At 41.7% G+C, this 26,748-nt stretch overlaps 1 protein-coding gene across 1 annotated transcript in view; it reads right to left on the bottom strand.

Moving 5' to 3' along the window:
- The window catches only part of LOC133444885 (dynein axonemal heavy chain 5-like), a 97,047-nt gene extending 78,664 nt beyond the window's left edge, over positions 1-18,383 (bottom strand). The window contains exons 1-18 of the mRNA XM_061722780.1: positions 18,348-18,383; positions 16,828-17,101; positions 14,931-15,013; positions 13,730-13,918; positions 13,539-13,643; positions 13,263-13,313; positions 12,477-12,548; positions 12,284-12,385; positions 11,667-11,853; positions 10,925-11,090; positions 9,923-10,016; positions 9,729-9,827; positions 9,007-9,182; positions 6,194-6,301; positions 5,995-6,100; positions 2,177-2,272; positions 933-1,028; positions 621-794 (exon numbers count right to left, since the gene is read on the bottom strand). Coding sequence (XP_061578764.1) covers positions 621-794; positions 933-1,028; positions 2,177-2,272; positions 5,995-6,100; positions 6,194-6,301; positions 9,007-9,182; positions 9,729-9,827; positions 9,923-10,016; positions 10,925-11,090; positions 11,667-11,853; positions 12,284-12,385; positions 12,477-12,548; positions 13,263-13,313; positions 13,539-13,643; positions 13,730-13,918; positions 14,931-15,013; positions 16,828-17,101; positions 18,348-18,383 — 2,214 coding nt within the window. The remainder of the gene's footprint in view (positions 1-620; positions 795-932; positions 1,029-2,176; positions 2,273-5,994; positions 6,101-6,193; positions 6,302-9,006; positions 9,183-9,728; positions 9,828-9,922; positions 10,017-10,924; positions 11,091-11,666; positions 11,854-12,283; positions 12,386-12,476; positions 12,549-13,262; positions 13,314-13,538; positions 13,644-13,729; positions 13,919-14,930; positions 15,014-16,827; positions 17,102-18,347) is intronic.
- Between the last annotated feature and the right edge of the window lie 8,365 nt (positions 18,384-26,748).

Raw genomic sequence — 26,748 nt, 5'->3', positions numbered from 1 at the left:
GTTCTTTATTTTCTGTAATGCCATTAAAAAAATTTTAATATTGCTGATTATGGATTACAGTTTAAGATTAAGATTCCCAGAATATTCTAATTTTTTGAGATAGGATATTTGAGTTTTCTTAAGCTGTAAGCCATGATCAGCAATATTAAAATAATAAAAGGCTTGGAATATTTCAGTTGATTTGTAATGAATCCAGAATGTATGACATTTTTGCATTACAGAAAATAAAGGACTTTATCACAATATTCAAATTTTCTGAGACAGTCCTGTAATGTTCATCTAATCTTTACTCCTCGAAGCAATTTACACGGAAGCAACATAACTTCCCTCTGAGGATCAACGAAGCACTAAGTGAGCATGTTTTCTGAGCTGCACAGACTACAGCAAACGTTGACTGTTTGAAGAGAGACTTTTGCTTAAGATATGCGATAATTGAGGCAGTAGCAAATAAAAGTTGGACCATTGGGACCAGAGATGGAAAAACGGAGCCAGGAGAGGGGTTGGGTAAAAATGAAATCTGGACCGTTACAAGGAGTTGACTCAATTCAAGTTCTTGTTAAAGTGAAAAAAATAAACAATGGTTGATGTCATGTTCCTAAGAGTCGGCCCCGGGTCGGTACCGGCGGGATGTTGCGTCCAGTGGGCGGATCCCCTCCTTCTTTCTTGTAGATGTTCCACAGCTTGGCCAGCTCCATGTCATAGTGCTGCAGCAGCAGCTTGTAATAACGCTTCAGATCCAGACGAACTCCAAGACCCGACTCCAACACGGCCAGAAGCTCAAGCATTCGCTCCGTCTGAAACACAAACTCTCTGTGAGGAGCAGCAGCTGGTCGCCTCATGTACCAGACTGTAGTTGTGTCATCTCTGCAGTTTACAAAACACGACATCCCATCATCACCAGAGCAGTTCAGTGGTGACTGAGTTGGACTCACCGAGACAGACTGTTTAAACCAGAGGTCCAGCAGAGACTGGAGAGACTGAAACAAGCCCTTCACCTGGAGCTGAAAGTTTGCATAGTCACTGTCAAACTGACAAACACACACACACACACACACACACACACACACACACACACACACACACACACACACACACACACACACACACACACACACCTGCTCTTAACATGATGTAGATACAACCTCAGATAAACAATGTCACTATTTACCAGAACTGAACAGTCCAACTGAAGGAGCAGGACGTGAGGAACAGATGACACCGTTACAGCTTCTGCTGGGACTCAGACAGGAAATTGCAGACAGCTGCCGATAATCAAAAGCATTGATTGAAGTATGAGCGCCTCTAAAAGCAAAGGCTCGCTGATCCGGAGCGTTCACGGGGCAAAACCTCATCCTTTACTTTTTTTGCCGTGCAGGGAGAACAGTATTTCCAGTGTATCTGATGCTCGGAACCACAATCCCCAGCTGAAGAGAAATGACGGAGGGATCTGACGGCCCCATGCTTTGAAACAACTAAAAAATAAATACATCCTAGTCCAGTGAACACACAAGTTTATGTTCTGTCCTATCTGTTTTTACACTTATGTCTAAAATTACAGCCATTTGGAACGGTGAGTTTGGGGGAACGTAAAGTTGCAGCTTAGTGTATTATTGTCATATTTGCTGAAACTGCCACCATTCTCTGAAAATATTACATAAACTAGGGAATTTGGCGCCACCTGTCAAACGAAGTCTTGATAAAAGTATCCCATGAAGTGTTGAGTCGAGGCTCGGGTCGTCTATAATGAAATCAGGAGATAAAAATGCTTTAACCCTGGCGCCACATGGTGGACGTGGCGGCTCACCTAAAAATATTGAAATGAACTGAATTTGAACTAGTTCAAAGTGAAAATGGTGAACTATGAACGTGAACTATTCATTTTTAAACTATGTGAACTGAACTTTAAACTAGTTCATGAGAAGTATGAACTTGCACTGGACAGCAGGAGGCAGTATTCACAAATGTCCGTCACAGGGTCCAGACACATGCTGGGTTTAAACATGTGCACTGACCTGATGACGTTGTTGCTGCGAAGTTCCAATAAAAAAATCGTCACAAGTAAACCGGTTTACTCTCTTTCACCTGTACACGGTCCTGCATGTGTTTCAGCTTCTACTATTGCAGAAACTTACTCCAAATGTGCTCAGAAAAGTGTTCTTTGTAAAGTCTAGCGAACCTCCAGCTTGCGATGGTCCAGGATGTCGTAGGTCTTGGACTTGGTCGTGTTGACAAGGGTACAGTAGCGACCAAAGATCTTCTCAACACCCTCCACCTGGAAAACACCAGAGCTCAGTTTTACCACCTGGTTTCTGCAGTTCAACATGAAGGGACACTTGCACAACTCTGGGACTTATTTATCTTGTTAGTCATCAGGAAACAACAAGATGCTAATTGTCTTTTTGTGAAATGATTTGTGAGATTAATTGATTCTTCTACGGAACAAGAACTCCGTCGGCCGGAGCTTCCGCCATTTTTTCGTAGCGGTGTATCACATCATTCATGTCATCGCGTCAGGCAGCCAATCAGCACAGTGCCTCATTATCATAGCCGCCCGCCCACTCAGAATCCCGCACAGAGAAGGAGATTAGAAACTGGAAAGATAAAGACATTGCTCAGAGGCTGAATTTCTAATTTATTTAGCAAAAACAATCAAAAGCTTGTTTTTAAGACATTCAAGGCCTGTTTAAAATAGGTACGGTATTAGTTGCCATAATAAGTCCCCTTCAAAGTAAAACAGACTCTCCATTTTCCAAGGCTCAAAAGTTTCTTGCCGAAGTAATGCAACTGTAAATATAACCTGGATGACAATCCCTGGTATCCACAAGCGTCCTGAAGTCTGGAGTCCATGGGCATGACTAAATCCTGCAGCCTCCTTTAGCTGCTTGTTTCTGGGTCTTTGTGCCTCCACTTATGTCTTCAGTAACTGAAAATTTGCTCTGTTGGTTTCAGATCAGGTCACTGACTTGGTCATAAACATGTTCCACGTTTTTGAAAGTCTCAAGTTCCTTTCTCAGCATGTTTGGGGTCATTATCCATCTGCAGCGTGAAGCTCTGTCCACCAGCTTTGTATCATTAGTCTGAATGTGATCAGAGACCTGTAAACATCAGACTTCATCTGGATTCTTGTGTCAGCAGCCACCCCATCGTCATCATCACACACAAGCGACCTGTTCCAGGGGCAGCCACACCTACGTACCACAACACTGCTCCGCCATGTTTGACACATGCCGTGGATCATTTAATCTTCTATCGTAAATGTAAAGTAAAGTAACCAGGGAACGCACGACATCTAGCAGAATAACAGATTTTGGTCAGTTGAGATAGGCTTAAGGCCCTGACACACAAAGCCGATAATCGGCCGTCGGTGAGCGTCGGTGCTCGTCTGTCGGCATAGTTTCCCCGGTGTGTCCCGCATGTCGCCACAGGTCGGTGTCCCGTCGGGAGCATTTCAGCCGATTCGACATGTTGAATCGGCGTCGGCCGTCGGTCAAACAGCTCACTCTGTTATTGGCTGTTCCCAGAATTTCCCAGAATGCTTTTCGTCGTCATTTGCGGACTGAATAAAAAAAAAAAACATGGCGGACATTTCTTATGAATAAAATCAATATTTTGAGTTAGTTTCTGCATAAAAATGCGTTTTGATTACATTTGTAGCGAGAAATAAATATTTTACTTTCATAATATTCACTCAGTGAATGTATATAATAACTCGCTTGTTATTATCAAACCGCGCCAGAATAAAGGCTGATTTATGGTTCTGTGTTACACCAACGCAGAGCCTACAGCGTAGGTTACGCGGCGACGCGCGCCGTACCCTGCGCCGTACCCTACGCCGTAGGCTCTACGTCGATTTAACGCGGAACCATAAATCAGCTCCGGAGCCGGCAGGCAGAAAATCCCGAAATTTTCGGAGCAAATTTCTTAACAGGCGTAGCTACAACTGTTAGATTTCATCTATTAAACCAACATTTATCTTCCTAAATGATTTATTTCAGCCAGCCATTTATTTTAATTCTCCACAGAGCTGCAGGTGGTTGTGCCGTCTGTTTTGTATTGCACTTGTGTCTTCTCAATAAAGCTTTGAAAAAAAAAAGCGCTGTCCTCCTCCTTGAGCCCCTGAATACAGACTACCGCTGCCTGCCGGTATGGAGGGGAATTACCTCTCACGCATGCGCAGAACGTACGTGCTAGTTCGCCGTCGGGTGTCGTATTTGCGGTGTGTCTAGTGAGCCCGACCCAGCCCGACACAGCCCGACGCGAGCCGACACAGCAGTCGGCAGAGAGCGGGCGACGTCGGGTTGGTGGGTCAGCACCTTTAGTGTGCAGAGCCTTCCGGCCTAGACCGTTTTATTTCAAATTCTTAGTGGTGGTGTATGAAAGCCAAATCTTCACAACTCTGTCTCTGTCCAAATACACTACAGCAGTGGTCCCCAACCTTTTCTGAACCGCGGACCGGTTTAATGTCTGACAAAATTTTCACGGCCCAATCTAAAGGTGTAGTTGATAAAAACTAAATAAAATTACAAGATCGGCATTAAAAACTGTGGTATTTTCTCTATAGTAATAATAATAATGAATAATAATAAAACACAATTTTCGAAAAAATTAAATAAAATAATGGAAATGTAAATTACCTTTAATATGAGTATTTCTATAAATGTGTTTTTATGTCTCATTAACGTTATTTAAAGCCAGGCTTTTATTTTATTTATTAAGGAGACCGATATTTAGTGCTTTTATTTTGAAGGCGTCTCACCGAGACCTTGTAAACATCCGGCGCTTCGGACTTTGATGGTAAAAGTTTAACGGCAGTAGAAAGTGTGTCTGAAAGACTAAACTAGTGTCGGGAATGCTAAAGTGGTGCCCAACTGACACAAAAATCACCTTCTGATAAGGATTTGTTTTCTTTGCAAATGTTATGCCGTATTTATGTACATATTGAGTTTGGCTGTCATGATTATTCATGTATTGTGGTTAGCGGTAGGCCTGATTTATGGTTCCGCGTTAAATCGACGGCGCACCCTACGCCGTAGGCCCTGCGTAGGTGTAACGCGGAAACATAAATCAGCCTGTGTAGCTGTTATTACCGAGCGAGCGAGCGAGCAGCTGCGTCGGTCTGTATTTAAGTTAAATTAAACTTATATGAATGTAGAAAGACTAACTCTATTTTATTTTATTCCTTTATAGCTCTTACAGGGTGTTTGCAGTGTATTTACATCCAAGGAATAAAAACATTGTGAACCATCAGTTTGAGAGTCATCCATCATCAGGGGATGCTACAGAAATTATTTTTTCTCTCTGTGCGGCCCGGTACCAGATGACCCACGGCCCGGTACCGGTTGAGGACCACTGCACTACAGGACTGAATACAATACTGAGCTAAACTGTAGATGTAGATGTGCCCCTTCCTTTTCACTTCTGTGATGTTTCAGGTCCAGGTTTCAGATCCAGGTCCTGGTCCAGGTTTCTTCCCCCCTTATGATCCAGGTCCTGGTCCAGGTTTCAGATCCAGGTCCTGGTCCAGGTTTCTTCCCCCCTTATGATCCAGGTCCTGGTCCAGGTTTCAGATCCAGGTCCTGGTCCAGGTTTCTTCCCCCCTTATGATCCAGGTCCTGGTCCAGGTTTCTTCCCCCCTTATGATCCAGGTCCTGGTCCAGGTTTCTTCCCTCCTAAAGAGTTTTTCTTGCCACTGTTTGGCTTCAGGTTTTTTTTCACCACTAGGGGAGTTTTTACCTGCCAGTGTTTACTTTTATGTAATAATTGCTCGGGGGTCATGTTCTGGTCTCTGGAAAGATCCTAGAGACAACTGTGTTGTAATAGACTATATAAAGAAAGTTGAATTGAATAAAAACAAATCTTAAATTGAAGAAAGTAAATACAAATGTACACATGAGGTCCTATAATGGATTAGTTAATTAAGAAGAAATGTTTTCATTATTTATATCATACTGACCAAGTCCACAGTTCAGAAACCATCATGTGGCGTCAGATCACCTTTATTTTCCCCAGAGCAGCCAGGCTCTCCAGCGTGGACATCATGTCAGCGATCTTCTCCAAACGTCGGCAGAAATCATCAAACTTTCCGAAGATGTGCCTTTGGCTAAGCAGGAAGTGAAGAAGCACACAGAAACGGGGGATGTGAAGCTGAGCAGCTACGGGCGCTGAAGCCTCATCAGAATGTGTCGCCGGGTACCTGAAGTCTAACTGTCTGGTGTTGGGCTTTTCCCTCAACCTCTGGAAGCTCTCCTGATACTGCACGTTTAGAAGGCAACAATCGGACATCCGCTGCAGCAGAACCGGCCTGAGGACACACAGACACACAACGTCTTAATGTGGTCCCTCACCTACAGTACGTGAAGGTTAATATTGGTTCCAGTTCTGTTTATTCCACCTTTTTTCTTCGAGGCCTGAAGGCGTCGCAGCCATTTTAGGAAATGTTTTAATCATTACATCAAGACTTAAAAGGAACCCTGGTTATTAAGACTTGTAGTGTAAGTGTAAAGTGTAATTAGCCACAATTGTTCTCTTATACTAAAATATGTTGTTAGAAACACATAAAATAATCTTAATTGCTTTAAAAATCTACAATGTTTATCACATATTTTGACCTGCGGGAGGCGCCATGTTTTACTTGCGCAATGGATTCTGGGGGCGATGACGTAGAGCGGTGGCTCTGGGAAGATAAGCCCCGTTAGTTTAACTGGGACAGGTATCTAAAACATAGATGAGCAGCACTCTCCCGGCCGTGGAGGCTGACGAGGGAGCCCATAAGACGTCTTGGTTCAGGCAAACTGGATCAAAGTTCTGTGATGCACGGGAGATCTGCAAAAATGATCAATGTCGTGCGCATCTTACCAGTGCATTAGGCCACGGCGTCAACGGCGTAGGCTACGCCGTTGACGCCGTAGCCTAAGCCGTAGCCTACGCCGTAGACGGCGTAGGCTACGGCGTAGGCTACGGCGTAGGCTACGGCGTAGGCTACGGCGTAGGCTACGGCGTAGGCTACGGCGTAGGCTACGGCGTAGGCTACGGCGTAGGCTACGGCGTAGGCTACGGCGTAGGCTCCTGCGTAGTCGGCGTAGCCGTGGCTCTATGAGCCTGCAGCGCTCCGCCATCCGCTCTCGCCGCCGCCGGGATGGAGACGCCGGTGGGTAGGATGCACGTTTGGGTGGGCATAGCCCACCCCTCTCCGCCCCTAAAACCGTCTTCGGTGCTGATGACAGACCAGAGGCTGAGGGGACTGGCCCGGGACTTTGACGAAACGGGAGGCGCAGACTTCGCGTCAAATAGGCAAGAACATCTTTATTTAATTTAATGACGCCAGATCTGGCTGGGGTTTTTATTGTAGCATCGGCTATCTGCTAGTTGAAACGTGTGGTCTGTTAGTCTATCTGAATTTTATGGTGTTTTTATAGTTCATGCTTTATGGTGCGGTACTTTTTTTTTTTTTTTTTTTTAAACTTTTTTGTAGGTGCGCCATCACCTTAATGTTTAGCTGTGTTTTGATCTGTGTTTCTGGTGCGCCGTCACCTGTTTAGCTGTGTTTTCATCTGTTTCTGGGTGTCAAAACAGTGGACGGGGGCCAGCAGGAGCCACCGTCTGACGTCACTACCCAGATTGTAAACAACAATGGCGACCTACGAGTTAAATTATATTTTCAAATTTTATAAAAACGAAGACATCAACAAGGTTTTTTATATCACATTGTTATAATTGATACCAACATTTATCTTTTAAGACCTACATGTCTTAATAGCCAGGGTTCCGTTTAAGATCCCAGAAACCCTGACATTTACAGACGGGTGCTCTCACACATAATGACATCACAACATTAACTGTTGTGTGAAGAACATCGTCTGCACCAGGTCGAAGAAGCACTTCCCAGGCAACAAATCCCAGGGAACAACTCCCAGACTCCCGGGTATCATGTTACTCTGGATTCACACCGAAAGCATAAAAAAAATCGCCTATGGTTGCTCATGACGCCTGGATCGCGCCACTTGCCAACGCCTGCAGTAGGCGGGGCATATATATATATATATATATATATATATATATATATATATATATATATATATATATATATATCTCTTTGGGAAGCCTTCTTTATATTTCGGCGTTAATTCCGCATAGACAAGAGTGAGTTTGATGCTCCTGAACAAGGTTGATCCATGGATTAACAACCATCGGCTCCCGGTTGCTCCCGTAGAAGCTGCATTCTGTCTGCGCTGAGCAGCACTGACACACCAGGTCGTAGCGGATTTGGTCATGTTTAAACGGTGTTTTGTGATTAATAAGCACGTTTTTTTTATTATTTTGCGTTGGATCAATGTAGCAAATAAAATAGTTCAGACCATACACCTAGTTCAGACCTGTGAGTTACGCACCATCTCTGACCTGGGCCTTTTTAAATCTAAAATTAAAACTTATTTATTCAGGGTGGCTTTTAATACCCAGTAGTGTGGCAACACTTTTTTATACTTGATGTTTTTGTATATGTTCATATGTTTTATTCTTGTTTTATTTTGTTGTATGTTATGTAAAGCACTTTGGTTCACCTCTAAGTTGATGTAAGGTGCTATATAATAAAGTTCATTTACATTTACATTTACATACAGCTCCTCAACCATCAGTTACGTGTTTCACATGAGCAGTTCAGATAAAAACGTCAGTCAAATCAGCCAAAATGTCAGTTTGCTGGATAAAATATATTAATTCCTGATAAAAGAAGTTTGTTAGCGCACAGCTATGCTCATGTGTGCATGTGAATGAGTGTACATTTGTGTGACATGAAAGTACAATCTGCATTGAGGCTTCTTGCTTTGGGAATCCCGGGCTGTGATTGAACACTGCCTCGGCATCGCCGCTGCTCATTTGCCTCCTACGCCTCCGACGCCTCTCGCAGCGCGCTTTCATAGAAAATGAATGGCAGCCGGATGCCTATGACACTTTTGGTGTGAATGCAGGGTTAAGGGTTCCTGGTTTTAACTGGGTTCAGTTCAGTACCTGCTGTGGTCCCAGATGCGCTTCACGCCCTGCATCAAATATCTCTTGCAGGTGTTGATTATTTGGTTGGTGACCTTCTGCAGTAGGGACGTTATTCCCTCAGAGGTGAGGTGAGAGAATGTATGGAACATCCCGATGTTGTTCATCAGATTGGAAATGGGGTCCAGCATGTCCATCTGTTGTTAGAGAAGATGTCAGACACGGCGGCATTCTGGATTCAGGCAACGCCAGTTTCCATCTCAACAGTGACATAGAATCTGATGAAAATAAAACTCCATCCTGAATTAGTTCATTGATCTAACTCTTTCATCCCAGGACAGTACCATCCTAACAATGACATACAAATTATTGCGCACATTTTTTCCTGTAAAGTAATAAAGTTAACACACAACTGCACTTCTTCCAAGGCCGTAAGTATTTCTGTTGCCGTCAGCAAATTTACCCAAAAGGTTCCTGACAAGTTTTCATGGAAACTTTTGGAGGAGTGGAGCTCGAACACAAAACAAACCCGGTAAATTCAGCACCAGCGGGCTTCCGTCATGTCTGACGTTCAGCCCACTTACGCAGCAGCACAGACACAACGCTGGATGGTGGTGACAAAACAAGCAATCAAATGTCTCTCCTCTCGGCCCCGCCTCCACCAACAAGTCCACCAGTTACCTTTTCCTTCTGCTTAACCAAGAAAACGTCAGTTCCATCAAACTGAGTTTGTAAATACGAACCGGTGTGCTTTCCTCCAGCTGTCTGAACAACCTGACCAGCTTGTTCAGACACTTCACGTTGTCCTTCGCCTCGTTAGCCACATCGGTCATCTCTCGGTCCTAACACGATCAATAAACCAATCAATCATGACACTGGCAGCATTGATCTCACTCACTCATGAACGTTGAAACTAAAAAGTTAATAAGAGGCTGACCAGCTCTTTCCAGACTCGCAGTGTTCGAGACTTTGCCATCAGCAGAACTCCCATAGTCCGTTTCACCTCTGGACACTTCACTTCCTCCACCAAACTGACACACACACACACACACACACACACACACACACACACACACACACACACACACACACACACACACACACACACACACACACACACACACACACACACACACACACACACACACACACACACACACACACACACACACACAGAAATAAAAGTCAAGACTTGACATTAAATAATAAAAAATAAATGAGAAGATCTGAGTTTTAGAGTCCAGACTAGGGATGGGCGATATACGATATTAGAGGTGAAGGAGATCGTGGGATCGTCTAGGACACATTCTATAAATTGCAGTTCTACGCTGACGCACCGACTCACCAGACGTATTGACGGAACTGGTCGCAAAAATAATTCCACCTCAATTATATGAAATTGGTTTGGATTTTCCGCAAGCAATCGAGCTCAAGCGAAGGTAATTTGGAAAGTTTGCACGAAAACCGTTCGCATGTCGGTGGTAACACGGCGAATCTGTTCAATCCCCTGAAGAGGAAGCACAGTGAGCAGCCGAGAGCCAAATAGCGAGGGGTCCGGCAGCACCGCAGGCAGCAGCAGCAGCTAGCGTGAGACCAAAACAGACAACATAAACATTTGACAAATCAAGCAAGTGATGGAAAGAGGTAAAAGAAGTTATTACCTTTTTTCTTGCAAAGGACATGGCAACACTCAAGAGGGTACAAAAATGAGGATTTAAACGCCTGCTTAAAGTAGCTGACCCGCGGTACGACCTGCCCAGCTGTAAATACTTCTCCAAAAAAAGATGTTCTGGTAAAATTCAGCAGCCGGACCATAACAGGACCACTGAACCGGTTTCATCCAAAAGTTTAATCAAACTGAACGCAAGTCTGGAATTTAGAGTCTTCTGATTTGATCACAAACAGTGAAACAAGGAGGGAGATCATGATGTCGCTCTACCTGTTGAAGAGGACCATGCGCCTCTTCCAGTGCTCCAGCTCAGTTGACGGCCCGACGTCGCCGGCCTCCCTCCTCAGCTTTTTGTCCTCCACCAGCACCATCCTGATCTGCTTGATCCACACCGAGAAGACGTCCTCCAGACGCTGCACCAGCTCAACGTTACTGGCTGAGAGGACAAGCCGTTCTCCACTTTACATAATCAACAACCATGCTTCTGCTTCATGACAGTATTTCAGGATCATCATCACGTCAAAGACGAGTTTGCTCGTTTAAGCAGCTGCTGCTTTAAAGCTGATATCTTGGATTGATTACTTCCTCTCAAGGATTCAGACTTCTTTGGAAGGAGTAAGCAGAACTTGTTCATTTAAACAATATAAATTTTACTGTGTATGACAGCCTCCTCTGCAGGGAGTGGCTTAGCAGTCACAGCTGAAGCACAGCAGAGAGGGAGGGGAGGAGCCCGGAAGATCATGCAGTTCTGATACCATCCTAAATTTTGTTTTACCAAGAAAGAGAGTAAGCCGTCTTTAATAGTGTCAGCGTTGTCAGCAGACGTCTTATGCAACAGTCACACAGCGTTCACATTTTACAAGTAAAACATTTTTCATATGAATTTTGTTGCAAGCAAAAAGGTACTTTCACAGGCTTAAAAGTCTAAACCTCCGAACAGTGAGGAAGAGCATGCTGGCCGGACCTCAGAAGGTGAAAGTGTAAGAGATGCAGCTGCAGTGGATCTTCATACCTGCTGCTCTGTAGTCTTCAGGAGTGCTCATCTGCTGGATGGTGTCAGGAAGGTCGACCTGCTGAAGATGAACCTTTCTCTCCATGTTGACTCTGTCTGAATTCAGGTCACTGATAGTCTGATTCACTGAGGACAAAAACGACTGGACCTTTGGACTGGACGCACCGTCCTCCACACAGCCCCACATCTGTCCGAGAGTCCAGAGTAAAACCAAACGTTAACCTAGATGGCAATATGGAGGATCTACAACTTCAGCATTGGCTCTTTATTCCACCAAAATCTTTCAAACAATTTGATTTTACTGTCTTTTAAAATGGATCCTAAATTTCATTCAGAGGGCAACAGCTCACCAATGCAGTCCCCTCAGGGCTCTTTACACTTCATACAGAGTTCCTTTAACGCATTAGACATTACATACCCAACAAATGCTTTTTGAGCCGCAGTTTGTGACAGAACTCTCATGTTAAAAGGTGGAAACAACAACATATCTGGGCTATGAAAATGTAGAATCACCCCTCCCAGAGTCGGCATGCTTTGACTCAAAATCCCCACTCTTTTAATCCAAATAAGAGAGCAGGAGCCGGCAGCTAAAAGCTAACAGAATGGCTGGTGCGAACCTTCTGAGACTTGAGAGCTGGTAACATGAAGCCAGCCAACAGAGTTTCCAGATTTTTCAGAACGCTGTTGTCACTCCCATCCATGACGACAAAGTTCACCTCCTGCACACACGAGAATGTGACGTTCCACAGACAGAAAACAGCTGACTGAACACATCATCATCACGAGTCTCAAGGGTTTTGAGGGAAGGACCTGGTGAATGTTGGCGGTGGTGATGGCCTTCTGTGTGGTTCTAAGGAAGGAGAGATGTGTTCCCAGTAAAGGCTGCAAAAACAGAAAATAAAAACAGGATCAGACAGTGTACATTCATGTGTCTCAACATCTTAAACCCTCAAGACGAGGGGAAAAAAACATCTTCACACTATGTATAAAAACAGTATAGTATGAAGGTGCAAAAAACAGCTCAGCACAAAAAGCTAAATACTCAAACAATTTAACATCATAACAAAGACTAGCGTGTGTGTGTGTGTGTGTGTGTGTGTGTGTGTGTGTGTGTGTGTGTGTGTGTGTGTGTGTGTGTGTGTGTGTGTGTGTGTGTGGAGAGGTGGGGGCGTGTGTAAATGGCAGCTTATTTTGTTAATGGTAAATTATGCAGTTCTGTCACTCCACATTTTGTGCTTTTATTTTGAAAGGCACCATGCTTCTTCTCCTACTTCCTGTCCAACATTTGTAGACTCTCCGGTTTAATTTCATGTAAAATTATTATTTAAATTACTACAATGATTCGTATTAAGTTTCAAATATAAACATGGGTTTATGCATTATGTGAAATATTGTACAATGGCATTTGTATATTTTGTGTCCAATTTATAGTTGTCACGATGTCAAAATGTCGGCGGAGAAAGAGGAGAGATTTAAAGTTGCACCAGTCGAAGCTCTCAGCATTTCGTGTGTTTAATCCAAGTTTCGTGTGTTTAATCCTTGGTGCTTCCGAGGACCTGTGGTGGGCTGTAAAGGAGCTGACTGGTGTCCGCTTACCTCAGAGCTTCCTGTGGTGATGAAGAGTTTCGTTTGAGTCTTGGCTGGCGTCTTTACATCCTGGAAAGGAGGAAGGACAGAGAGAAAGATAGGAAAAAAAGAATGTGTTAAATGTGATGTCATGTGACCAATACTTATAGTCAAAGTATTGGAACAGCCCAACTTTACAGTTGGTTTGTTTTTTTTTATTGAAATTCAAACTTCAGTCCAATAAACACCTACAACTGGCACAAAGTTAACTGCCAGAAGTTTTTTTTTTTAAAAGGCTAACATTACCAGTAATGAGCAAATCCTCCGTTTGAGAACAACATTATTCTCCTGATAGATGAAAACCAGCTGCCTGGATCCGTTTGCAGCAAAGAAATCATCAATCATGCTGATCTGCAAGAATCAGACATGAATTATCCCGAGACCCCTAGAAGATCATTTCTGTGGCGTAATGGTTCAAGAACCTGACTGTGAGTTACTTTGTCATCAGAGACGAAGACGTCCTCCACCTCTGGCTCCTCCATGGTCACAACATCCACCAGCATGTTGATCAGGTACTTGTGTCGGGAGTCCAGTGCTGCTCTCCTCGCCTCCTTCTTGGCTCGTGCCTGTTTGGCAATTTCCCTTTTATTCTCATTGGCCAGCAGCACCATCCTTCTTCTCGACACCTGCAGTTGCGACAAGGCCTGACATGAAGCTTTTATAGCCAAAAAAAACCCAATCGAATCCAATCAAAAAGGGTCTAAACACGATGAACATAAGTAGTCTGTCTATAGTTGTGGAGTATTCTGGAGTTAAAGCAACGCTGTGTCTATTATCAGCTAAAATTCTAAACTTTATTTGTCATTGAACAGTTGCCTGTCCGATTAAATTTTACCAGCAAGGCCGCAAGGGTGCAAACTAATACAGAAGCATCATAAACAGTATATAACAACAGTATAAGTAAATAAATAATAACAGTAGAGGGACAGAGTCTGTGTATAATAGTATATGTTGACGTATATGATGACGTAGGCGGTATTAGTAGATGGTAATGAACAGGAACAGGAACCCCGCTAGGGGCCAAAATGAAACCCAAAACATCAATAAAAGGGCCATTTTTACCCACCTGACGTCGTCTTAACTGCGTACCGGTCGGCTAGTGGACATACTACTGTCAACAGACAACATCAGCAGAGTTCATGTCCTCTACTTCTACACAACTGATCAATACTTTGATATCAACGACAGCTTGTTTCACCTAGTTTAGAGTCTATTGACAGTAGTTTCCACAACATTCACTAGTTGATTTAAGATTACAGACTTAAGATGGTGGTAATAGCAGATAAGAAAGACAGCCCTTTAAGTTAAAACACCCCCACCCCCCGTCTGTCTGCAGGGAAACGGTCACTGAAGCCGAAGGACGTTTTTCTAGTCTTGTTAGAGGATTAAAATGGTCATTGATTTCAACACGGGCTGCTTCTTACTGACATTACTGACAGCAATGCTTCAAACATACATTTCCTTCTCACTCTAGACGACTTTGATTCATGTCGTTTTGGTCTTTGATGAGAGTTTACACTCCATACCATCTAATATAGAGGAAAGGTTCATTTATTTGCAGAATGTGAAGCACAGTAACTCCAGGTTTAAGTGACAGCGCCCCAGTGCCTCCTGCAGCCTCTGATGCAGTTCACTCACTGGGATGGAGGAGGAAGCAGCAGCCGCAGACGTCACGTGATGGATGGGTCTCGGGGTCTGGCCTGCTATTCGCCGGTGTCTGCCTATCGTGTGCAGATCAGATGAAACAAATGTGTTTTAAAGAACAAGGCACACAATCCCTCCAGAAAGAAGATTAAAAACCAACAACCATATCCAGCTGAGAGTCCATGATCACTCCACTCTGCTTTTGCAGTCCTCTCGTCTTTGATGGGTTTAGGATTGCTAGGCAACCAGGTATGTAATCACGTTAATAAAGCGCTGTTTTGCTTTGGGCTCGTCTCTGAGCAACGGAGTGTTGTGAAACAGCAAACCCCACTGGCATGGGACCAGAAAAGCATCAAAATTCAAATTTCAACTAGAGCTCATGCTGGTGCAGTTCTTCTGAAAAGCTCTAAGAACCTTCAGTCCAGTCAAAGAAAATCTTGCTGTGATTATGTGATTGTTATTTTTGAAATTATGAGTGAAATACTGTCACGCCCTGAATGTGTTATTATTGTAGCTGGTGAAGCGTCATAAAAGGATTTCCAGTTATTCTGACTCGTAACCTTCATGCTCTCCCCAGAGACCAAGGTTTAGACCCCGTCCACACGTAGCCGGGTATTTTTAAATCCGAATATTTCCCCCATCCGTTTATAAAAAAATTTGCATCCACATTACATCGTTTTTAAAAAAAAACCCTTCCACACATAACCGAAGATCTGCGTTTTCGACCACATTCATAAGCATTCTAACCTGTAGATCATCTGCGGCTCCCGGGGAAGCTGCACCTCCGCGGCTCTCCGCGGCTCTCCGCAGGGGCTCCGCGGTCCCTACGCCGTAGGGTGCGCGTCGCCGCGTACCCTACGGCGTAGCCTCTGTGTCGGTGTAACGCAGTAAGCGGTGGTCAAGAGCAGAGACCATTTATTTAATAAATAGAGAACAGATGCTGGATCATCTGTAGTTCTGTAGTAAACAAAAGTCGCACGTCAGAGCAGATTTGTTGTTGTTTTGGCGCATAATGTGACGTTCGAAAACGCAAAACTCCGGTTGTGTGTGTCTACACGCATCTACATAAACGTAGTTTTCAAAAATCTTCACTTTGCCCGGAGTTTTCTTAAACCTTCGTTTATTTGCGTTTTCGTGTGGATGACAGGTCAAAACGTAGGAAAATATATCCGGTTTAGCAGATATCCGCAGATATCCGGCTACGTGTGGACGGGGTCTTAGTCTCCTGGACCAAAGTTCCAGACGGCCGCAGGTTCTATCCAGGTCTGACTTCTCAGAATGTCGGGCTGATCAACAACACCACAGGGAAAACCTGACACGGTGCAGCTTCAGAGTCAACCGTGGTTATCAGACACCAGGACCTCAACCTCCATCAGAGAGGAAGATGAAGCAGGAGAAAAATGCTAGAGTATCCCGGAGGTTTTGAGTAATTTAATTGTGAATAAATCACAGCGTAAATTTGAAGTTTGTTCCTCTCTTCTAACTCTTTATCAAATAGGTAATTGTATTTTTGCATGTTTTTACACCTCACTCCTTCCATGTTTTGTTGATAAAATGTGGTTTTAAAGACCAGCCAGTGACCGAGTCAATAATAGACCCTGTAGTCTGCAACTCTTCGTTGGCTGTCAATCACATCAATTCAAAAGGGAAATGACTGTAAACAATGTCGACCCGTTGTTGAAAGAAAAATCATAAAAACCAGACTGGAATCTGCCACAATGCATATTGACAATGCCCAATGTTCCAGGAGCAACCATTAGCAGTACAATTTACATGACTAAGGTGCCGCCCGTGGTTGTAATCATTATCATGATGTTGAAGCATTAAAAGGTCCAAGAGAAAGTTTTGGTCTTGCTAATGTAAACGTTGACTGCATCCACGATGTCCGTACCTCTGTAGATAGCCACAGGACATTTGGGTCTGACGACAGCTCTCTCCGATCCATCTATCTCCTCCACGTTTTCACCCCCAGGAGAAGCCAGGTTCTCCAGTCCAGGATAACTCTGTTCTGGGTCTAACTGAAGTCCCTCCTGTCCTCTCTGGAGCTCTGTGTCCAAGGAGGGATTACAGTCACTCTGGCCGGCATCCGTGGTACTTGAGCGAACAGAGGAGGTCTGTCTGTCCTCAGACAACTCAGCTGGGAACCCAGAGTGTGGATCTGCCATCTGAGGGTCACAACATACAACGCCAGCATTTCAAAACAGTAGCAACACATATTCTACGATTTATTAGAACTGACAGAATCAGGAGTTTGTGATAAACATTAATATGGACCACATTCATTTTTGTTTTACCTCAGAAAGGCAGACGTGTTGAAGTAATTACCTCCAGGGAAAATCTCCTATCTTCTATACTGCAAGTTGAATGAATAATATCTGAATATTAATGACCAGCTGAATAATACTGACTTTAAATCAACACATGTGGCATTAATTACATTTATAAGCAATATTCCAGCTTTAAAGGGGAAAAAAACATTAGACAATTGGTTTCATGCTGAGTTGTATACGTTAGAGATGCACCGATTGATCGGCCCCTGATCGGGATCGGGCCGATAATGGCCCTATTGGTTTTGATCGGACATCGGAAAATAATAGTTCAGAGCGGCCGATCTGATGACGTTTACAACAACAAACTGCCGCCCGCACCGGCCTTATATATATATATATATATATATATATATATATATATATATATATATACATATATATATATATATATATATATATATATATGTGGATATATGTTTATAATTGTTTCTTCATATTATTAAAAAAGCTGAGTTTTACACGATCTGCTTCTGTTTCTCTAGTATATATAGTATAGTGTAGGAGTTTGGGAACAAAAGAGCTGATGAACGCTTTTTGTGGACGAAAGAAAAACTTTTGTTGTTTATTTCCGTCTGTCCTTTCAACTGCCGGTAACCAACAGTAACAGAACACTAACTGAAAAGTCACAATCATCGTTAATAACGGCTAGATTCTTGTGAATTCTAACCCACTGAAACTAGTGTCCTGCTAGTGAGTGGCCACTACAATAGTCGTATTTTTACATGTATGTGTGTGTATTATACATATATATATATATATATATATATATATATATATATATATATATATATATATATATATATATATACACATATATATATACATATATATATACACACACACACATATATATATATATATACACATATATATATATATATATATATATATATGTATTGTGTGTCTTGCAAAATAGCCTACCTATCATACTCACATGCCAGAATATTCTATTACTGTTAAGCCTAAATGCGCTGACACTTAACTGCGCAGCCATCCAGATGACGAAGAGTGGAGCGGGTGACCGCTCCAAGATGGCGGCCCCACTGAGTGGAGCGGGTCAGACATAGAAACGTATCCGCACCATGCAGCTGCTGCGACACGTCAACGTCGCCGCCATATTGGATGTAGCAAGACTGCGCTGTAAACTAATACAAGTAAATGGACTTATTTTCATAAAGCGCCTTTCTACAAAGAAATTTACGTTTTACGTCTCATTTATTCATTCACACACGCACTAATATACTTGGGAAACAGTTAGGCACCAAATATTATATATCAACAAAACATTTACATTTTTTCAAGTAACAAAATAACATTTGAACCATTTTTCAGACTATAAAATAACATGTTTTGTTGATGAGAAAATATGTTTCTCTATTTTTCTTATTTTTGTGAGCGGGAATATACAGGACTGTCTCAGAAAATTTGAATATTGTGATTTTCTGTAATACAATTACAAAAACATGTCATACATTCTGGATTTTTTACAAATCAACTGAAATATTGCAAGCCTTTTATTATTTTAATATTGCTGAAAGCACAAATATCCTATCTCAAAAAATTTGAATATTCTGGGAATCTTAAACTGTAAGCCATAATCAGCAATATTAAAATAATAAAAGGCTTGCAATATTTAAGTTGATTTGTAATCAATCCAGAATGTATGACATTTTTGTTTTTGTAATTGCGTTACAGAAAATAAAGAACTTTATCACAATATTCAAATTTTCTGAGACAGTCCTGTATATTGTTTTTCGGCACTACCTTGTTCTCTATAGCTGATATAACATGAATACCTCCTATGTGGGATCAATAAAGTTCTTATTTTTGCCATCTGAGAAAATTAAATATATTATATTTGGTGCCTAACTGTTTCCCAAGTATATTAGTGCGTGTGTGAATGAATAAATGAGACGTAAAACGTACATTTATTTGTAGAAAGGCGCTTTATGAATTTAAGTCAATTTACTTGTATTAGTTTACAGCGCAGTCTTGCCACATCCAATATGGCGGCGACGTTGACGTGTCGCAGCAGCAGCACGAACACTCGATGCGGCGTCTACGTCTATGGGAGCGGGTGACCGCTCCAAGATGGCGGCCCAACGGCTCGCCAGCGCCGTCAGCGCCGGTAGGCAGCAGCGGTCTATTTATACCGTTTTATAATACATCCATGATTTATACATGTCTATACGAGTCCTGAACCAGGTCTGCCGGGTTTCAGCTCGTAGTTTACACCAGGTCTGTCACAGCTAGTCGTAGAAAATGTGTGTTCGGTGAAAACGAAGTTATTGATCGAAACAGATTAAATTAACAGTTCTCGCTCAGACACAAAATGGCGCTGGTGCGACTAACGGTCGTAACTCCTGCCAACGTCAAGACTTTTTCCTTCACTTTCCTTTAATTTCCTAGAATCTATCTCCCAAATTTATGTTGTAAACACTACATCTAGATGGTATGCTGTATATAATAAAATAAAACAATATTTACAATAAAACTCAATTAGGCTCCATCAACCTCATTAACTTTCTCCAACCGAACCGTTGTCACGCAAATTACCGGTTCACACAACCACTCGGTGTTATTAACATCAGAACCAGAATCAGCTTTATTGGCCAGGCTCGAACGTTGTCCAACAAGGAATTTGACTCCGGTAATTTCGCTCTTTCGCAGTAGATAAACAATAAACAAATAAACAAATGTGGTATTTTTGACATATGTACAGATAAACATCTAAGGTGCAGCAGTTTGAGGTAGGGAAAAAAATACAAATAAAAAAGGACAGCTCTGAGTAAAATAAAATAAAATAACCTATTTACAATTGAACATTAGACACAACTTACCGAAAATAGCGATATGGTTGATGAAAACCGAAGTGTTCGTCGCTCCCTCGTTAGTGTCGCGGGTGGACTGCTCCCCCTAGCGGCCGTTACTGGTTGGACTCGAGCTCCTCCTACCGGTGTTCTGACTATTTCTGCTACCTGCCGAGAAATGCTACTTTGTGGTTCTGCGCATGCCCACAGTCGATTTTCAAAGTTTGATTGCCACGCTAAATTGATAATATGGGATGTTGACTATTTGATCCTTCAAAATACACGACCCATGACATGAATTGCATTACACTTTGTGAACATTATACGATAAAGAGAAAAAAAAACAATTCTATGGCTTTATTTGATATTCATTCAGTCATTGGCCTTTATTTAACCAGGCAGGTCATTAAGAACATTCTTATTTACAATGACGGCCTGGCAAGCGACAAGGACCACTTGGGGGGGAACGAAGTGGGCTAGGGAGTAAAACACAGTAAAATTGTAGCTCTACAAAGGCCGTTAGGTAGCGTTTTTTGGCAGAGCAGCAAAAATTGGCAGAACACCGGCCGTTAGCGCAGCACCACGTGATGCAGATGGCAGTGCGCGCGCACACACACAAAAAACCCAAAAGAGTTGGGGATCCGTTTGAAATAAAAAAAAAACAGAAGGCAATGATTTTCTGATCTCGTTAACACATTTTATTCCCAATAGAATATAGGTAAGGTAAATCAAGTTTATCTGTATAGCACAATTCAACACAATGTAATTCAAAGTGCTTTACATCAACATTAGACTTGTTAATTCTGTTTCCAGAGAACTCACCAAAGTTTTCAATTAGAGTAATCAGCTTTGGAATACTGTCTCTCAGATTTGTCAGAAAGAAAATTATTTCATCAGCAATGCTAAATGGTGGTCTACACCCCGAATTCTAATGCCAGATATATTCTGATTAGTGCTGTTAGGGGATTCAATTTTTTTATCTAATTAATTACATGATTTATAATTAATTAATCTAATTAATCACATTTTAATCTCATATCTGCTAAAGGTTCCCAAATAAATAATTAGAATTCTAGGACATTGTAAAATTACAGTACATGACTAATCAATTGAATACACTAAGAAGAGAAGATTTGGGGCCAATCCCAATTCTCCTTCACTCGCCCTTCTTTTCTTCCCTAAGCCCTAAAAAAGAAGGGGGAGATTTTAGGGCACTTGAGATCTAGGGCACTTGGCCCAGGTGCCTGTCCCATTTCTCCCCCTACCCCTCGTTTCCATCCCTACCCTGATCAGGAAGCTGAGAGCCAAAAGCTGTTTTAATTTCAGCTGTAGCTCTGTTAATATGGCACTTATATTCCATATAAAAAAATGTGCACAGAAATATTTACAAAAAAAAAGTTTGCAGTGTATGTGCTGCTACTGCTGATGAGGTGTCCTGTCCGCCATTTTCTCTAAAAGGTTCAGGAACCTGTCCATGTGTTCTTCATATAGTTTTGTACTTGTGTGGTTTTACTCACTTGGAAATACTTTTAAATTGTCTAATAAAACTTGTTACACAACAGTTTTCTCTTCTGGGGTTTCTCAAAGTAAGGTAATGTCTCAAATTATAAACTGTACAACGAGATCAATAGTAAAATAAGGATAGTGAGAGAATCTGCAGTAAAAAAGGCTTTATTTGCTATATTCAAATACAATTTTTAAAAAGAAAAAAGTAAACATTGCACGCAAAACAAAGAAAGGTGCTGTTCCCTATAAAAAAATTTGCACAGAAATATGTACAAAAAAAAAATTGCAGTGTATGTGCTGCTACTGCTGATGAGGTGTCTGGTCCACCATTTTCTCTAAAAGGTTCAGGAACCTGTCCATGTGTTCTTCATTCTTTTTACATCTTCTGTCTTCTTTGGCGGCCTCAGCTTGAAGGAAGTCCTGCATAGAGAATTTCTTTTTTTGGGGGGATCGGGGGGAAAGTGGACCTGATGCCTGAAGCTTCCAGCTTCCTCTTCCAGCTGGTGAGGCAGAGCTTGAGGCCGATGTGCTGGTGTCTTCCAAAGTGTTCTGAGATAAAAAAAGATGGATACACATGTTGATTACACACATGACTGGACTATCATACACACCCACAACATCGTACCAGGTTAATTATCACTGTATAAATAAAAATTACCTCTGTGCTTTCCTCTGAATTTGTCAGAGAGGACACCGGTGAGGAATGGGGGTTGATTATGTTCTGAAAAGAAAATAACAGTTATAGAACCACCGGTCGTAGCACAAGCTAGCTATAGGAAGAAGGACTGGGGAATAAGATTGTGCTTCTTTAACTGCTAAACTTACCATGAGTATTTGCAAGGGATCTTCATAAGACGCCAACAAACATGGAGGCTGGATTGAAGGTCTGGACCCCAAAACCTCATGCATCTCTTTGTAGAAAGGCCATGAGGCTGCTGTGGCTTCCCCACTGTCTGTCCCGGAGCCGGTTTTAGGGGTTTTGAGGTCCTGCATAAGACACACACACACACAATTTACAGAAGATTATTAATAAATACTTTACATGTATTTTTTTTTGTTAAGCATCATCTCTTCAGCAGATAATATTACTTACCATAACCATTGCTTACCTTATATATTTTTTTAAGATTTTCCAATTTTTTGCCAATTTGTGCTGTGGTCACCTTCCCCTCCAGTTCCAGCTCTTTGATGAGTTTCCTGTAACAGAAAACCGTGATGAATAGTAGTTATACCATAGTTAAGGACCCCATCACAGATATTCTGCAAGCAGATAGCTAGATCACTCACTCCCACAGTGGTTTAGCAGCATATTTCTTCTTAGTAAAATTCTCCTCGTTGGTAGCCCTAAAGCTTATTAGGTGTCGGACCTGATCCGGAGTCCCTGGAATGAAATGTGATTACTGCAATGCACAAACGTCCTCGAAAAAAAAAACAAACAAACAACAAAAAGAAAACGTTTGAACTATGATAACAAGGCAGCAAGCGACGTTATTACTTCGTCCCCCCCCCCCCCCCCCCCCCCCCAAATAACGTTGCTGCCTTATAGTAATGTGAAATATCCAACAAATTTGTAGAAAATATGAGAGTTAACGAGTAGTTAACAGGACACGGCAATGTTATCTAGCCGACTCATCATGCAGCCACATATGCATTATCTTACGTTAACTCAGAATCAGAATCAGCTTTATTGGCCAGGTTCTAACATTGTCCAACAAGTAATTTGACTCCGGTAATTTCACTCTTTGGTATTAAAAATAAACAATAAACAATGTGGTATTTCTGTGTACTGTTAAAACATACAAAAGCACTGTGATTTTTTTAATTCCATGGGACATTATACTTACATTTGTGGGTTTCCTTTTCAATATCCTGCTCTTTGCGAGTCGCCATTTGACTCAAAAAAACTGAAAAAAATGCTTGCTTGCTCAAAATCGAGACGAGTCTGTAAAGGATGTTTTCCTCGGTCGGCGAGCTTTAAATAGACGCAGCCTACGGCGTAGCTTACGTAACCTACGGCGGAGCGTACGTAGGTTACGTAACCATATTCCGGCGCGATCTTAGCGAACAACGGACAAAAAAGGGATTATGTACATTCACTGAGTGAATATTATGAAAGTAAAATATTGGTTTGCGCCGAGAAATGTAATCAAAATGCATTTTTATGCAGAAACTAACTCAAAATATTGATTTTATTCCCAAAAAAACAAGAAATGTCCTCCATGTTTTTTTTTTTATTCAGTCCGCAAATGACGACGAAAAGCATTCTGGGAAATTTTCATACCCCCTCGCTCGCCAAGTCAGCATCTGAAATCCCTCGATTTGAAGGGGCTATTCTCAGCATAGACATAATAAAGAGTAGACGCCGCATCGACCGCTGCTGCCTATTGGCGCCGACGAGCCGTGGGGCCGCCATCTTGGGGCGGTCACTCGCTCCACTCAGTGTAATCTGTTTGGCAGGCACAATGAACTGTCAGCGCATTTAATTCATCATAACTCGCTGAGTACTAAACTGATTGTCACGCAGTTTTTTTTGCTGCAAACTTTATACATGTAGCTATGATACAGGACACATGGTTCGGCGTATTTTATTATTCATAAAGGGCTTAAGAGTAATACAATATTCAGATAGAGAGAGAGGGATGTATATTCACGTCGAAACAGCAGGAAATGTACCTATTCCAGCATTAACAGCACATATAGCAAAGCAAACCAACACAACAGAATAAAGAACAGTGAAAACCATGAGTGACTAGAACCAGAACTCGAGTTGTAAAAGAAAATCAGGGGGGATGGTGGATTTTATCATATGGGGACAGATAATTTGTGCTGATTACAAATAATATAATATATTACAAATAATAGCAGTGACCAAAACACCTGCAGAAATACTGCAGGAATGACATAGCAGCAGTTAAATGCAGCCTTCTGTAAGCTTTAAATATCCACTGGGCTTACATCAAATACATCAAAACAGAACAATAAAAAACACTTTTCTGAACTTATCAATATGACTCTGTCCTTCACAGGATAAGTAAAATGGATCACTGCAAAAACTCACAATCTTAACAACAATATTTGTCTTATTTTTAGTTAAAATGTCTCATTTTAGTAAAAAAATATCATTACACTTAAAACAAGACTCATCACTGGAAAAAAGAACAATTTTTACCCGTTTCAAGTAGAATTTCACTTGAAATAAGTAGAAAAATCTGCTAGTGGAACAAGATTTTTTTTTGCTTGTAATAAGAAGATAAATCTTGTCCCACTGGCAGATTTTTCTACTTATTTCAAGTGAAAATTTACTTGAAACAGGTGAAAATTGTCAAATAAGTTATTTTTCTGGTGTTATTTTTCTGGTGATGACTCTAAATGTTGAAATAGCAGTAAAACCACATTCATTGATGAAATGACATAAGGGATGGAAATGAGGGATGGCAGTTTTACAGGGGGGATGATTTTGACCGTTTTTATTTCAGGGGGGATGCCAGCCCCCCCCATCCCCCCTCAACTCCAGTACTGACTACAACAAAGCCTGGATAACAAATGGGGGAGAGGAGGAAGTGGAAATGCCTCTACACGCTCTTATCTTGCTTTTCAGAATTGCATAACAAAGCAGTGATAGAATAAAAATGTAAATTCTAAAGTTAAACACAAGAACGTGACAGATCCCCGCCCCAAACCATATTTACACATGTACAAAGTTGCTCATGAAAGTATAGCATGAACTATGAAGTAAAACCCTTGAAAGAGGACTGTTTTGCAGAGCTTCTTTCTCGTGCTCCCTTTCTGCAGGTTAAGAGTGTTGAGTTTGGCAATGTGGTGCAGCCTTATCTTAAGAAACACCGACACAACCAATGACAACAGGTTGGAATGATAGTTGTCGATGCCAAACTGTGTCTCCTCAATGTGTTCCAGGAGCTCCAAGTGATCCTGACTGAACCTGTAGGTGAGCACATAGGGCTGAACTTGGATCAGTTCTGGAATCATCAGCATCAACGTATCAATGTTGATGACAAATCCGATGACACACAAATACCTGCAAAAGAAAAAAGTTTTATTACTCTGATCACGGCGAAAAAAGACACCCCAAGAAAGCACTGTGTAATTTTGTTCATTCAAAGCAGTAAAGCGAATTTTCCATCCCATTCATCTATAGTGTCTTATCACCAATTCTTGAGTGCCTATTACAGGGGTGCAAACTCACAGAGAATGAAAATGGTAAACAGCTACCAGGGTGGATAAATAATTAGTTTGCATCCATGTTTTTAGGAATGTGATCTGTTCCTTTTATACCTTTTAGGACACTTAACTAACTGAAACAATGTAATTGCAGAACTGGGAGAATTTGAGAACAAGAACACATGCAATACCTACCATTACCATATACTTACCATTTAGAAACATCTAGGTCTGAAACACATTGAATACAAGATAATTCCAACAGAAACAAAACTGCATATTGAAAAACATTTAAACAAGAGATCATATCAATATACATACCATCCTTCTGGCACCTGCATAAACTTGATGTTGTGTAATACATACCATTTAGAAGCATCTAGGACCTGAAACACACTGAATACAAGGCAATTCTGACATGAACAAAACTGAACACTGAAAATACATACTGTTATGACACTTGTGTCTGACTGATAGGTAGGTACAGCACCAGCTAACTAATAAGGACTGGCTGACTGACTTTAACAGTGCAGAGCCAGGTTTCTAAGACACTGAGCCTCCAGTGATACCATTATACTGCATTTATTACACTCACCAACGCCTTTCTTCTTCAGAAATCTACTCAAGTAACTTGAAAGTAAAAGTATGGTGATTTAAAACTACTCCTAGAAGTACTTTTTTTCCCCAAAAGTTAGTCAAGTAACGGAGTAAGATTAAATGTAACTCGTAACCTCCCTCTGCATGTGAATAATAACGTTACAGTCTGTGTCACTAGTCAGTGTTATACCAGTAATATTTGGTTTATTTCTACAATAGCATTCTTGTGTCAATTTGTAAGTCAGTGTTATGGAGTACGACATAAGTCTTAGTTCAAAGCCGGGTGAACATCTGCACTAAACATAGCCTATCTAGCTGGCTACGATTTCACTGGTGGACATAAATACAGTACAGTAATATTCTATTCACAAAACACAATCAATAATAATG

Source organism: Cololabis saira, chromosome 5 (genome assembly GCF_033807715.1).
Source record: "Cololabis saira isolate AMF1-May2022 chromosome 5, fColSai1.1, whole genome shotgun sequence".
Classification (NCBI taxonomy): domain Eukaryota; kingdom Metazoa; phylum Chordata; class Actinopteri; order Beloniformes; family Belonidae; genus Cololabis; species Cololabis saira.
The sequence above is the reverse complement of the archived record's forward strand: the minus strand, read 5'-3'. Positions and strand labels throughout refer to the sequence as shown.